The sequence below is a fragment of the Staurois parvus genome, unplaced genomic scaffold (genome assembly GCF_062004578.1).
Source record: "Staurois parvus isolate SC_StPar_1 unplaced genomic scaffold, SC_StPar_1.0 ptg000034l, whole genome shotgun sequence".
Classification (NCBI taxonomy): Eukaryota; Metazoa; Chordata; class Amphibia; order Anura; family Ranidae; genus Staurois; species Staurois parvus.
In genome coordinates this window covers 2,917,501-2,932,727 of record NW_028317830.1, presented here as the reverse complement: position 1 = coordinate 2,932,727, position 15,227 = coordinate 2,917,501, and the positions used below count along the sequence as shown (strand labels likewise).

Here is a 15,227-nt window from a genome sequence, read left to right as displayed (position 1 = left end):
CGACACCACCACCACCAGCCTGAACTATTGATACAAGGCAGGATGGATCCCCCACACCATGACACCATCACCACCACCAGCCTGAACCATTGATACAAGGCAGGATGGATCCACCACACCATGACACCACCAGCCTGAACACCACTGATACAAGGCAGGATGGATCCATGCTTTCATGTTGATTATGTCAAATTCTGACCCTACCATCTGAATGTTGCAGCAACCAGTCTGCCCATTCTCCTCTGACATCAACAAGGCATTTTCACCCACACAACTGCCGCTCACTGGATATTTTCTCTTTTTTGGACCATTCTCTGTAAACTAGAGATGGTTGTGTGTGAAAATCCCAGTAGTGTTTTGAAATACTACAACCTACAACCAAATCACTGAAATCCCCTCTCTTCCCCATTCTGATGCCCAGTTTAAACTTCAGCAGGTTGTCTTCACCACTTCTAGATGCCTAAATGTATTGAGTTGCTGCCATGTGATTGGCTGATTAGCAGTTTGTGTTACCAAGCTATAGAACAGGTGGACCTAATAAAGTGGCCAGTGAGTGTATATTGCTCAGCATATATATGGTCCTTTGTGTAACTTGGGCTGTAGGCTGTTCTGCTCATGACCCCAGACCCTCTCCAACCAGAAAGAATCCTGCATACAAAATACACAAACAATTATAGCAGAAATAGCCCCTTGTGTAAATCTATGTCTAATATTGGTGTTATACGCAAATCAAATACTGTATGTATCCTAAATCAGAGAAGCTAGTTCTAGCTGAGAACAAAAATGAACACATCAGGGTTGATTGACTAAAGGCAAACAGACTGTGCACTTTGTAATTACAGTTGCTCCAAAGCTCAGCAAATGAAGGGACACTCTTGCTGACTCCCATCATCCAATCATGTACAAACAAAAATGCTGTTTTTTTTTTTCTTTTCCTTGCATGTAATTGGGTATTCTTTGCAAAGTGAACCTCATTTACTAAGCTCTGGGGCAACTGCACTTGCAAAGTGCACAGTCTATTTGCCTTTACTAAATCCACCCAAACATGTCTTTTTATAATTCTTGGTTATTATTATATTAATGACTGTATTGTGTTACAGCTCGGCTATTATCAATGTCGCTGGAACAGCAAATTTCACAATTACAATGGGCTTATTCCAAGATTCCAGCTACACCGCCCCATATACCGCCTCCCAGGTGTGGCTGGACACCTCCGCCATGCTATATGTTGGTGTCATTCTAACCGGAGCCACGGCTTCATCGCCATTTGTGCTCGTCATGAAAAACTGCTACGCCACCCCAACAGCTGACAGCTCCAATGGCCCCCGATATGATATCCTGATAAACCAGTAAGTTCATTACATGTGTTGTATATCATTTTTCTAAACATATATCAAGATGTGTAATTTTATCATTTTTTCTGTGTTGCTAATTAAACACAAAGTACTCAAACGGATCTGCAACAATGAAAACATGAATAAACCGTTGCATAAAAAAAAGAACAAATAGAAAAAATGTCAGAAAACCCATATTCCTCAGATATAGAGTGATGGAGGATCACAGGACTCCAGTATCATTTTATTGGTGACATGATTGGTTGCTACTCCTTGGCCTTGATGTCATGAATACAATGGGAATAGTGCATGCAAAGTGAGCAACATCACAGAGTCACCTGAGCTCAAAAGTAACTCCCACCGCTCCCAGTAGGCTGGATGTTAGTCTTGTATCTGAAGGAAATGCCTCGCCTTGCTGCCTTCTCAAGATTGGGGATATCTGTAAATACTGGACAAAAGCAGAAACAGAGGGCGCACCAGCCTAGTGCATTATCCTCAAAGATTTTCTTTATTATTAAAAAACATGGTAGGTATCACAAACCAGCAAATGTGTCTCAGCTTATCACATATACTGTACGATCCAGCTCCTGGGACATGACAACTGGTGGTACAGATGTGAAGAACCCACTGGCTGATGTGTTTCGAGGCCTTGCCTCTTCCTCAGAGCCATGCGCTCCCTACCAGGGTGGCCATATTTGTATGTCATGCAACACTGTACCAACATGACATTTTGATCAGGTTTTTTTTTAGACAGATAGATCTTTCTTTTGTTGGTATTTAATCACCATTTCAAGGTATTTAGTAAAAGGCATGGGGAGATTTCTATTTTTTTGTCACAATTTTTTGAAAAATTAAAAAATGTAATATTTTTTTCACACACAACATAGGCTTATTCTTCTAGGTCTCCTAAATATGGGGATTCCACATGTGTAAGACTTTTTCACAGCCTAGATGCATAGAGGGGTCCAAAGTCCAAGGAACACCTTTGGGAATTCAAGGAGCATAAATTACCTTGACTACCTATCACATTTTTGGAGGCCCTGAAGCACCAAGATAGTAGAAACACCGACAAAATTACCACATTTTGGAAATAAAACATTCCAAGAACCAATTGACTGACACGTTTCGAGGCCTTGCCTCTTCCTCAGAGCCGTGCTCTCCCTACTTATATTTGTGGCCATACTTGTATGATGAGGGGAAGGAGTAGTCAAGTCACCTGATGCTAGAAAAGTCACCGCCCATAAAGATGGAGACTACCACTCCCCCACTCATACACTCTGGAAGACAAGGTATTCAGGTAGCTTGCACCAGGACAATAGACACACTTACAAAATTACCACATTTTTTATAGAAAACACTCCACGATATTTTTTGAAAGGCTTAGTGAGTCTTACGAAATGATCATGTTTTGCCAAAAGTTTTTGGAAAGTTCAGAAAAGAAAATGTGTTTTTTTTTTTACTCAATCATAGGCTTAGAATGACACCACAAAACACATTCTGCGGCTCCTCCCATGGTATGAGGATTCTTCATGTGTGAGACTTGTTTTGCACAGCCCAGTCACATAGAGGGAGCAAAAATCCAAGAAGCACTTTCAGGGATTCTAGGGGGATAAAGTATGCATTTAATTTTCTTTTTGTAGGTGTTTCTACTGTCCTTGTTGTTCCAGGGCCTCCAAGAATGTGATAGCTAGCCAAAATTTCAGAAGAATTGGCTGCTTTGGTCAGAATTGTACAGGAGTAAAGCACTGGAGACAGCGAGGGATGTAAAATTATTGCAGCTTAATGTGTTTTTTAAAGACATTTAGGGAATTTGAATAAATCGTAAGTGCATTTCAACCTTTTTGGAGCAATTCGTTGTTTCTGATTTTTTTTTAGACAAGAAACAGTAAATCAAACAATCATTGCAATAGTATTTTTTTTTAGCTGTATTTTTCCTGCCATTTATTGTTTTTTGACACTTTTTGATATGTAAAAATATACCAGAAAAATGCAGAGAAAAGGTCCAATATAGAGTATGTATGTTGCTATTTGGACTTCAACTTGCCCAACACAATAAGAAAAACAAGAAAAAACAGACAAATAATGACATACAAAATCAAAAACAAAATGTATTTATTTATTTATTTATTTCAGGCACTTATATAGCGCCATCCATTTATGTGGTGCTTTACACATATATGTTGTACAGTCACATCAGTCCCTAACCCTCAAGGGGCGTACAATCTGAGGTCCCTAACTCACATTCATACATACACATACTAGGGAGAATGCAGACAGGAGCCAATTAACCTACCAGCATGTCTTTGGAGTGTGGGAGGAAACCGAAAATGAACATTTCTGAATAATTTTGTACATTGCTGTTGGCGTTTTGTTTTTATTTCTTTATTTCATGATAAAATGAAAGATCGTAATCACTAATATGATTTAAAAAAATAATATCCTCTATAAATAGGTTTAAAAATCAAGAGGTTTAACCACTTCCCGACCGCCCGTTGCATATAAACGGCTGGACGGTGGCAGTGCAGGGTCGGGTGGCCGTTTATGAACGGCCTCCCCGCACCCTGCTTGTGCGCGCTCCCTGGGAGCGCGCAGCACCGCGATCCGGTGCCCGCTGTGTCCTCCGGACACAGTGAAACACCGATCGTCGGACGGGACCTCTGTACGAGGTCCCGATCATGTGATCACTGATTGGCCAATCAGTGATCACATGCAAAGTAGTAAGCAAGATGTCACTTGTGACATCATTGCTTACTATGTGTGAAATCTGTGAATGATCACAGAGGTCACATGGTACAAGGCTATTCACAACAGCCTTGTACCATGTGACAAGCTGTGACCAATCACAGCTCACTCAGTACTTCTCAATGAGTGCAGGAATGCACACAGAGAGAAAGAGAAATGATTGCTTTTACATCCTATATGGGTATAAAAGCAATCAGTAAAAAAAAAAATCTTCATCACTCCCCACAAGTAGTACAGTGTCACCATGGTGACACTGTACTGCTAGGGTGACAGTATGTAAAAAAAAATAAATAAATAAAAAATAATAATATAAAAAAATAAAATAAAAATGTAAAAAAAAATGTTTAAAAATTATAATTTTTGGTTATAAACTAATTTGTTTTTTTTTGTTTTTTTTTTGCTAAAAAGATAACGAAATACATTTTGGCAAAGATGTATGATGAAATATTATTTATTTGCAAAATTTTATAAAAAAAAACACTTTTGTTCAAAATATTTGGACTTTTTCATTACATAGCAAAAAAAATAAAAATCCCAGTGGTGAATAAATACCACCAAAATAAAACTTTATCTGTCTCAAAAAAATGGTAAAAAATTAATTTGGGTACAGTGTTGCATGACCGCGCAATTGTCATTCAAAGTGTGATAGCGCTGAAAGCTGAAAATTGCCCTGGACAGGAAGGGGGTAAAAGTGTCCGGACAGGAAGTGGTTAAAAATCACTTACTTATTCCATTTTCGTACAATTATTTTTTATAGTTTTGCTGTTCTTTGAGGTTTTGCTAGACAACAACGAAGTTGAGAGAGGATAGCAACGTTTGCATCTATAACACTGGCTGCATGCTTTTGTTAAAGTCTCTTTACATTTTTCAAATTGCTATTTGAACTATTTGTCTGAAACCCAAAACACAACACAAAAAAAAAAGAACAGGTTTGAAAATATTTTGACATTTTTTTTATGGAATGAATGGGCCTCCCGTTTGCACCCCCGACCCATTCTAGCACTCGCCTGTCAAGTAGAAGCATTGGTGTCAGAAACTAACTAATGTCGGAGAACAACCCAACAATGACCTTGCAGATCAGGAAAACGTCTACAAGAAAGAAAATATTAATAATACTGAAACTACGTCCTTTATAGCTTGATATGGTTGAAAATATTCTGACCCTTGTCTGATGATATCACTTTTAGATGTCCCAACAAGAATGACCCAACAATCACTGTGACAGAAAATGGAGTGTCCCTTAGAGGTCGCTTTTCACTTCAAGTGTTTAAATTTATGGGAGGATTCAATCAGATTTACTTACACTGTCAGGTCGGCTTGTGTGACACCTCCACCGATGTCTGCTCAGCTGTGAGTATTGATTGCTAATGTACATTTCTGTATTTTAAAGTTGGAAATGTAGGAAAGCAGCGAAATCCAAAGTCAAAACTGATACATGTGAAATGTTTCCCTTGAAAGGGGATTTTGTTCATCTATTCGGCTAATCTTGTGGGTTAGGAACCCCCGCCACACTGCACAGCCAGAAATATAACTCAGTTTCCTGTTTCTGCAATACCATGTCCTTCGTCACCGGCCTGAATACTGGACAAGGAGGTATCATAGTGATGATGATGGTTAAATATCTAATACGTAGGCTAGAGGTGGAGATGGGACCCAGGAGCCTGAAAATCTGAAAATTAGGACTGACACCCTCTTCCTCAGAGCTCTGAGGAAGGGGGTTCAGCTCCCAAAACGCGTCAGCTTATCCGCATCATTAGACACAGTTGCATTGTGACTGTTTTTGTGGATCTCCTATACTGCCCATTATGACGTTGGTTTGTGAGTATACATCCTTTCTATTTAATAAATCACGTGTTATACCACGGTAATGCTCGAGGAGAGTGCGCCCTTGTTTGTTTTCATTCATTAGTGGTCAGATTTCCCGATCTCAGAATGGCAGCACCTCTTCGGTTGGCATTCAACAATTCCTTGGTTTGCATGAAGATTGGAGCGCTGGTTTAGTTTGTTTTTCTTTTGCAGATGCATGTACAGGAACAGTGTTCAGGGTCAGGTGCAGATGCATGTACAGGAACAGTGTTCAGGGTCAGGTGCAGATGCATGTACAGGAACAGTGTTCAGGGTCAGGTGCAGATGCATGTACAGGAACAGGGTTCAGGGTCAGGTGCAGATGCAGGTACAGGAACAGTGTTCAGGGTCAGGTGCAGATGCAGAGGCAATACAGGAATAGTGTTCAGGGTCAGGTGCAGATGCAGGTACAGGAACAGGGTTCAGGGTCAGGTGCAGGTACAGGGACAGGGTTCAGGGTCAGGTGCAGATGCAGGTACAGGTACAGGAACAGGGTTCAGGGTCAGGTGCAGACGCAGGAACAGGAACAGGGTTCAGGGTCAGGTGCAAATGCAGGTACAAGAACAGGAACAGGGTTCAGGGTCAGGTGCAGATGCAGGAACAGGTACAGGAACAGGGTTCAGGGTCAGGTGCAGATGCAGGTACAGGTACAGGAACAGGGTTCAGGGTCAGGTGCAGACGTAGGAACAGGAACAGGGTTCAAGGTCAGGTGCAAATTCAGGTACAAGAACAGGAACAGGGTTCAGAGTCAGGTGCAGATGCAGATGCAGGAACAGGTACAGGAACAGGGTTCAGGGTCAGGTGCAGATGCAGGTACAGGAACAGGGTTCAGGGTCAGGTGCAGACGCAGGAACAGGGTTCAGGGTCAGGTGCAGATGCAGGAACAGGTACAGGAACAGGGTTCAGGGTCAGGTGCAGACGCAGGAACAGGAACAGGGTTCAGGGTCAGGCAGGGACATGGCTTGCAAGAGAAAAACTGAAGCACTAAGCCGCAGTTATGGGAGGGCTTATATACCTCCCAGCAGTCCACATCAGGTGCAGCCTAATTACCTGTACAGTCCAGCTACTGGGAAGACATCCACTGGTCACCACTGGTACTACACCCTTCAATTACAGAAACAACAGTACCACCAGCAGGTGACTCAAGTAATGACAGAGGTCCTGACAGCATCCCATATCAGACTGAAAAGAATTGTAAATATTTTAGGGAGGTTAATCAGTTTATTATTTGTGCATACTGGTAGGCTAATTGGGCTCCACTTAAAGGATATGTTCATCTTTGAGAACATGTTACATGATCCACGAGTTTTTAGTGTGGACCATGTAACGTGTTCCCAACACTGCAGCCTCTGCCTGCTGCCCCTCCTCCCACTGACAGAAGTACAGGGAGAAGTACAAGCAGTCAGTTTTTAAAAACAGCGCAGCCATGCGGGGCTCCGCCCACACGGCTGCGGCATTCATTCACAATGCTCTTAGCGGCTGTCTGCTTACAGTTTTCAGTGAACGCCATGGAGGTTGGAAGCTGTGGAGACTGGATTGCGTACCTGTATATGGTCCAGCCTGGCTGTGCCGCCTGCCCTTAGTGAATGTTCTGTGGGTGGACGTCAATCGGTTAATACTCAGTACTGATCTTTCTTTTTAGAAAATCCAGGATGATCGGGAAAATCAGTTCCAAGTGTGTACCCATTATGTTTTGATACAAGAAATATTTTTACAGATAATAAATACTAAAGTGGTTTAAAATTATGATAATTCTAAAGAAAATTAAAGACAGCATTCACCTAAAGCCTTATAGGGTTCCACAAACACAATCAGGGGAATGATGAAGAGTCTCCAAGGAACTCTTTAGAATTCCGATGTACCTCCATGCGACATGTTGGTACACAGTAGAGGGGAACTTTGTATCCTGGGGTGGGGATTCACAATCACTAGTTCTCCATCAGATCCCCTTCCCCTTGATCCATCCAGTGGATGGATCCTTTGCCAACAGATAGCTTACTATCGGCTATGGAATCCGCCCACTGGCTCCTGTCAATTACCCAATGGAGAATTGGTATCTCAGATTTCCCATCAGGCTCCACCCACTGTAACATCTTTGATTGCTAGGAGGCTGCCAGCTATGGACATTTGGTGAAATAACCTGCAAAATGAAAACTAAGTCTCTTTTTTTCTATAAAGCTGGAAAAACAATTTATAATCATGTACATAAAAACAGAAAAGTTTGACTTGTATACAGGGGTGGACTGACAACTCATGGGGCCCCCGGACAATAGGGGATCATGGGGTCCCTGTGTCCTTGCCCAAACTCAAAAAAGCCTATGAAAAAGGTACCAGGGGCATCTCATGGGGCCCCCTACTGACCCCGGGCCCTCGGGCAGTGCCCGAGTTTCCAAATGGTCAGTCCGCCCCTGCTTGTATAGTAATATGAAAATAATTAGGCTGACAAACATCTCTATTATTGTTTCTGGGTAAGAATTTGATGACCCATTTTCTGGTTTTAGGGTTGTCCTGCTATGAGATCGACTTCGGTTGGCAATAGTCATGTGAAAAATATGATTATTGGACCCATACAACAGAAAGGTGAGACCTATTCTTAATAAAGAGATTTTTTGAAAATATCAGATGTATCCTATCCATTTTTAGATGGATTTTACAGTATACCCTGCGCTAGCAAAACCTTAGCCCCTAGGTGCGGTGATCCCGCCCGGCTTCTCATTTCACCATTACTAGGTGGATTAGGCAAGTCATCAACAAGCCTAAAGTCTGAAAGTCTAAAAGATAAAATTCTTCCCTTCCCTATTAAGGCCCAATCTATTGGATCTGTTAGTTCTTCGCGGGCAATCCAACATCAGAGATCTGCAAGGCTGCCACCTGGTCTTCTATTCACACTTTTGCTAAGTGTCACCGAGTGAATATCCAGGCCTCCTCTGATGCCGGTTCTGGGTATAGGTGTTACGTCTGCTCTCTGGGTCTGTTGAGCCTTTTTTGAGCCATTTGTCACCTGGGCTTGTTGATGTTTGTTTATTGCGTCCCCCTCCCCTCAGTTGGACTGCTTCTGGATCTCCCAGTATAATGACTAAAGATTTGGTGTCCAGTTAAACACAACATGATCCAGAACAGAGCCTTGTGGTACACCACCAGTGATTGGACACAAACCAGTCACTGGTCTGCCTTCCAGGTTCAGTCACTGCAAAGTCTCATCCAATCATATAAATAGATAAATAAATAAAATAAATAAATAAATAAATAAATAGATAAATAAATAAATAAATAAATACATACATAAAATAAATAAATAAATAAATAAATAAATAGATAAATAAATAAAATAAATAAATAAATAGATAAATAAATAAATAAATACATTAAATAAATAAATAAATAGATAAATAAATAAAATAAATAAATACATAAATAAAATAAATAAATATATAGATAAATAAAATAAATAAATAAATACATTATGAGACTGTTCTGCTAGGCAATGAAATGCATCAATGACAATCTAAATAGCATATAAAGGCCAATTTTTTTTTATGCGTCCTAAAGACTTAAAGTGGTTCTAAAGCCTGGAGGTTTTTTTTACCTTAATGCATTCTAAGCATGAAGGTAAAAAACATTCGGTGTGTAGCACCCCCTCCTCCCCCCCCCCCCCTTATACTCACCTTAGCCCAATCCTGATCCAGTGATGTGCATGAGATCAGAAGCTCTTCCAGGTTCCTGCCTCCTCATTAGCCGAGACACAGCATCTGGAGCCATTGGCTCCTGCTGCTGTCAATAACAGTCAGTGAGAAGGAAGCATGGGCGAGGCTGAGCCGCGTTCTGTGTGTCTCATAGGCACACAGAGTTGGCTTGGGAGTGAGCATGCATGAGTGCCCCCAGAATAAGCAGCTTGCTTTGGGTGCACTCATCAGGAGGGGGAGGCCAGAAGTTCCAGCAGGACGTGAGAATAAGAGGGTCGGGGCTGCTCTGTACAAAACCATTGCACAGGGCAGGTGAGAATGACATGTTTGTTTTTAAATTGAAAAAAAAATGAACCTTTACAAACACTTTAAATGTCCAAGCCACACCCTTTCTTGACATGAAACACACAGCCAAAAAATGTGCAATTTGTTATTCTGTGCCTTCCATTGTAACCTTGATGTACAGTTTTGTTGAGTTTATGTCTTCACTAAAAGCTTGTATTTCCAATTCTACTCTTTCCCCACATATCAACACAATACCTGAACCAAACACAGGAGTGCAATTTGACAATACTGAAACAAAAATGAGCTGCATGGTCGAGTTGCCAGAAAGAAGCTTTTACAATGCCAGTAAAAAACCCAGTTACATTATCCCCGACATTTCCTTGATGCTCCTCTCCGGGCTTTTTGTGGTATTGGCGCTGCAAAGGCCTCTTTCTGGCCACTTGACCATGCAGCTCATTTTTTTTCAAGCATCGTATTGTGCTCTTTAAAAAAAGAAAGTACCATATTTTTCCAGAGCAGCCTGTATTTCTCTGGAGGTTACCTGTGGGGTTTTATTTGTATGCTGAAAAATTCTTCTGACAGTTGTGGCTGTATCTTTCTTGGTCTACCTGACCTTGGCTTGGTATGAAGACATCCCTGAACTTTCCACTTCTTAATAGGTGATTGAACAGAACTGCCTGGCATATTCTATGCTTTGGATATCTTTTTATGTCCTTTTTAATTTTTTTAAAGTTCCTTTACCTTGTTACGCAGGTCTTTTGACAGTTCTTTTCTGCTCCCCATGGCTCAATATCTAGCCTGCTCAGTGCATCCATGTGAGCGCTAACAAACTCATTGACTATTTATACACAGACACTAGTTACAATTTAAAAAGCCACAAATGTGGGAAATTAAACTTTTATTGCTATTGTACCCTGTGTGTGTCCTTGTATGTCTGTACCAAGACCGAACATTCCTGGGGAGGGAAACTTTTGAAACTTTTGATCCGGGCCATTTGGGTGACATTTTGTTATTAGGATTTAAAAAGGAGCCAAACAGCTATGTGATAATAAATGGCTTCCTATCATCACCATCCTTAACAGTTTTTTGGCATAATCAGTCATATTTTCTATATCAATGCCAAAATTTTGCCATTTCTGTCAGGGGAGGAAAACTTTTGAGCACAACTATAACTTAAAATTACAATAAACCTTTAAAGGTATAAAAAAAAAACCAAGCAAATCTTATATTGTTAAAGTAATAATCGTTGTGTCTTTATTTTCCTTTCAGCCATTGAGTCGTCTGTTGGAGGTGAGCTTGATTTTTTTTTTACAATCAGCCGCAATGTTATCATTAATGCATCACCCATGAAAGACGTATACAACAGAATGGAGTAGAAATTCTCTCTCTGGTTTCTTATAAAACTATGTAGCTGAATAACTGAAGGAGTTTGTTTTATTTACGTGGAGTACAACTGCGCTCATTACAGGCACCCAATCAGAATAAGAAGGATTTGAGAAACATTGAAATTTCCCTAAATATGTTTATTTAATAAGAGTGAATTTAAATTTGTCTTGATGACTCTGTCCTCCTGACACCTTGATGACTCTGTCCTCCTGACACCTTGATGACTCTGTCCTCCTGACACCTTGATGACTCTGTCCTCCTGACACCTTGATGAATCTGTCCTCCTGACACCTTGATGACTCTGTCCTCCTGACACCTTGATGAATCTGTCCTCCTGACACCTTGACGACTCTGTCCTCCTGACACCTTGATGACTCTGTCCTCCTGACAGCTTGATGACTCTGTCCTCCTGACAGCTTGATGACTCTGTCCTCCTGACACCTTTATGACTCTGTCCTCCTGACACCTTGATGACTCTGTCCTCCTGACACCTTGATGAATCTGTCCTCCTGACAACTTGATGACTCTGTCCTCCTGACACATTGATGACTCTGTCCTCCTGACACCTTTATGACTCTGTCCTCCTGACACCTTGATGACTCTGTCCTCCTGACACCTTGATGAATCTGTCCTCCTGACACATTGATGACTCTGTCCTCCTGACACCTTGATGACTCTGTCCTCCTGACACCTTGATGACTCTGTCCTCCTGACACCTTGATGACTCTGTCCTCCTGACAACTTGATGACTCTGTCCTCCTGACACCTTGATGACTCTGTCCTCCTGATATCCCCCAAATGTCAGGACGGTACAGATATCCCCCAAATGTCAGGACGGTACAGATGTCCCCCAAATGTCAGGACAGTACAGATATCCCCCAAATGTCAGGACAGTACAGATATCCCCCAAATGTCAGGACAGTACAGATATCCCCCAAATATCAAGACGGTACAGATATCCCCCAAATGTCAGGACGGTACAGATATCCCCCAAATGTCAGGACGGTACAGATATCCCGCAAATGTCAGGATGGTACAGATATCCCTCAAATGTCAGGACGGTACAGATATCCCCCCAAATGTCAGGACAGTACAGATATCCCCCAAATGTCAGAACAGTACAGATATCCCCCAAATGTCAGAACAGTACAGATATCCCCCAAATGTCAGGACGGTACAGATATCCCCCAAATGTCAGGACGGTACAGATATCCCCCAAATGTCAGGACGGTACAGATATCCCCCAAATGTCAGGACAGTACAGATATCCCCCAAATGTCAGGACAGTACATATATCCCCCAAATATCAAGACGGTACAGATATCCCCCAAATGTCAGGACGGTACAGATATCCCCCAAATGTCAGGATGGTACAGATATCCCTCAAATGTCAGGACGGTACAGATATCCCCCCAAATGTCAGGACAGTACAGATATCCCTCAAATGTCAGGACGGTACAGATATCCCCCCAAATGTCAGGACAGTACAGATATCCCCCAAATGTCAGAACAGTACAGATATCCCCCAAATGTCAGAACAGTACAGATATCCCCCAAATGTCAGGACAGTACAGATATCCCCCAAATGTCAGGACGGTACAGATATCCCCCAAATGTCAGGACGGTACAGATATCCCCCCAAATGTCAGAACAGTACAGATATCCCCCAAATGTCAGAACAGTACAGATATCCCCCAAATGTCAGAACAGTACAGATATCCCCCAAATGTCAGGACGGTACAGATATCCCCCAAATGTTAGGACGGTACAGATATCCCCCAAATGTCAGGACAGTACAGATATCCCCCAAATGTCAGGACAGTACAGATATCCCCCAAATATCAAGACGGTACAGATATCCCCCAAATGTCAGGACGGTACAGATATCCCCCAAATGTCAGGACGGTACAGATATCCCCCAAATGTCAGGATGGTACAGATATCCCTCAAATGTCAGGACGGTACAGATATCCCCCCAAATGTCAGGACAGTACAGATATCCCCCAAATGTCAGAACAGTACAGATATCCCCCAAATGTCAGAACAGTACAGATATCCCCCAAATGTCAGGACAGTACAGATATCCCCCAAATGTCAGGACGGTACAGATATCCCCCAAATGTTAGGACGGTACAGATATCCCCCAAATGTCAGGACAGTACAGATATCCCCCAAATGTCAGGACAGTACAGATATCCCCCAAATATCAAGACGGTACAGATATCCCCCAAATGTCAGGACGGTACAGATATCCCCCAAATGTCAGGACGGTACAGATATCCCCCAAATGTCAGGATGGTACAGATATCCCTCAAATGTCAGGACGGTACAGATATCCCCCCAAATGTCAGGACAGTACAGATATCCCCCAAATGTCAGAACAGTACAGATATCCCCCAAATGTCAGAACAGTACAGATATCCCCCAAATGTCAGGACAGTACAGATATCCCCCAAATGTCAGGACGGTACAGATATCCCCCAAATGTCAGGACGGTACAGATATCCCCCCAAATGTCAGAACAGTACAGATATCCCCCAAATGTCAGAACAGTACAGATATCCCCCAAATGTCAGAACAGTACAGATATCCCCCAAATGTCAGAACAGTACAGATATCCCCCAAATGTCAGGACGGTACAGATATCCCCCAAATGTCAGGATGGTACAGATATTCCCCAAATGACTCCTTTTTGCAAAGTAGACAGTCGGATGTATTTCATAAGAGGCATGGCAAGTTTTTTGAAGTTGTAATTTTTTTGTCATAATTTTTCGGAAAATGAAGAAATTAATAAAATTATTTTCACAATTTTTTTTAACATCCTGTCACCAGTGCAGTACAGCGTCATCATATAACTGGCATGGCGGTGATCAGGGACACTGACTGGTGACAGTACGAAAAAAATGTGACCATTCACTGCTAGACAATATGAATACAATGGATGGCATGAAACGAAGCCATCCATTGTATATAACTGTCATGTGACCTGCTGTGATTGGTCACAGCAGGTCACATGGTACTGGCAACTGGGCCGGTACTCAGATCTGTCATCTGCCGTGTCCAAGGTACACGGTCGGTGACAGATCTCGCCACAGGGTGGCCCTGCGGGCACGTGCAAAGCGCAATCTGGGAAGGACGTCATATGGCGCCATCCCGGAGTGACAAAGTGTTCGCCCAGCCGTCATTTGACAATAGGCTTGGCAGCAAATGGTTACATTAGCCCCAGAACCTGTGTAATTAATACGTGTTCGATTTTAAAGGGATGAGTTGGCAACCCTAACTCCTCCCATCCCTTTTTTCCTTTTCTTTCAGACTTCTTTCCTATGCTATGTATGATCTGAGGCCTCCCTCAATGGGCCTCTTCCTTATAATCTCTATTACACTTTTTACCAATACGGTACGGCTTGGAAGATAAATATGGCCAACCCCGCCCATACAGTATAATATGGTACGGCTTGGAAGATAAATATGGCCAACCCCGCCCATACAGTATAATATGGTACGGCTTGGAAGATAAATATGGCCAACCCCGCCCATACAGTATTATATGGTACGGCTTGGAAGATAAATATGGCCAACCCCGCCCATACAGTATAATATGGTACGGCTTGGAAGATAAATATGGCCAACCCCGCCCATACAGTATAATATGGTACGGCATGTAAGACAAATATGGCCAACCCCGCCCATACAGTATAATATGGTACGGCTTGGAAGATAAATATGGCCAACCCCGCCCATACAGTATAATATGGTACGGCTTGGAAGATAAATATGGCCAACCCCGCCCATAGAGTATAATATGGTACGGCTTGGAAGATAAATATGCCCAACCCCGCCCATACAGTATAATATGGTACGGCTTAGAAGATAAATATGGCCAACCCCGCCCATACAGTATAATATGGTACGGCTTGGAAGATAAATATGGCCAACCCCGCCCATACAGTAT

At 42.2% G+C, this 15,227-nt stretch overlaps 1 protein-coding gene across 1 annotated transcript in view; it reads left to right on the top strand.

Annotated features, from left to right (window-relative positions):
* The window catches only part of LOC149470705 (uromodulin-like), a 69,902-nt gene that overhangs the window by 41,872 nt on the left and 12,803 nt on the right, over positions 1-15,227 (top strand). The window contains exons 14-17 of the mRNA XM_089661616.1: positions 1,101-1,349; positions 5,264-5,426; positions 8,423-8,501; positions 11,159-11,179. Of these exons, the coding sequence (XP_089517742.1) occupies positions 1,101-1,349; positions 5,264-5,426; positions 8,423-8,501; positions 11,159-11,179 (512 nt within the window). The remainder of the gene's footprint in view (positions 1-1,100; positions 1,350-5,263; positions 5,427-8,422; positions 8,502-11,158; positions 11,180-15,227) is intronic.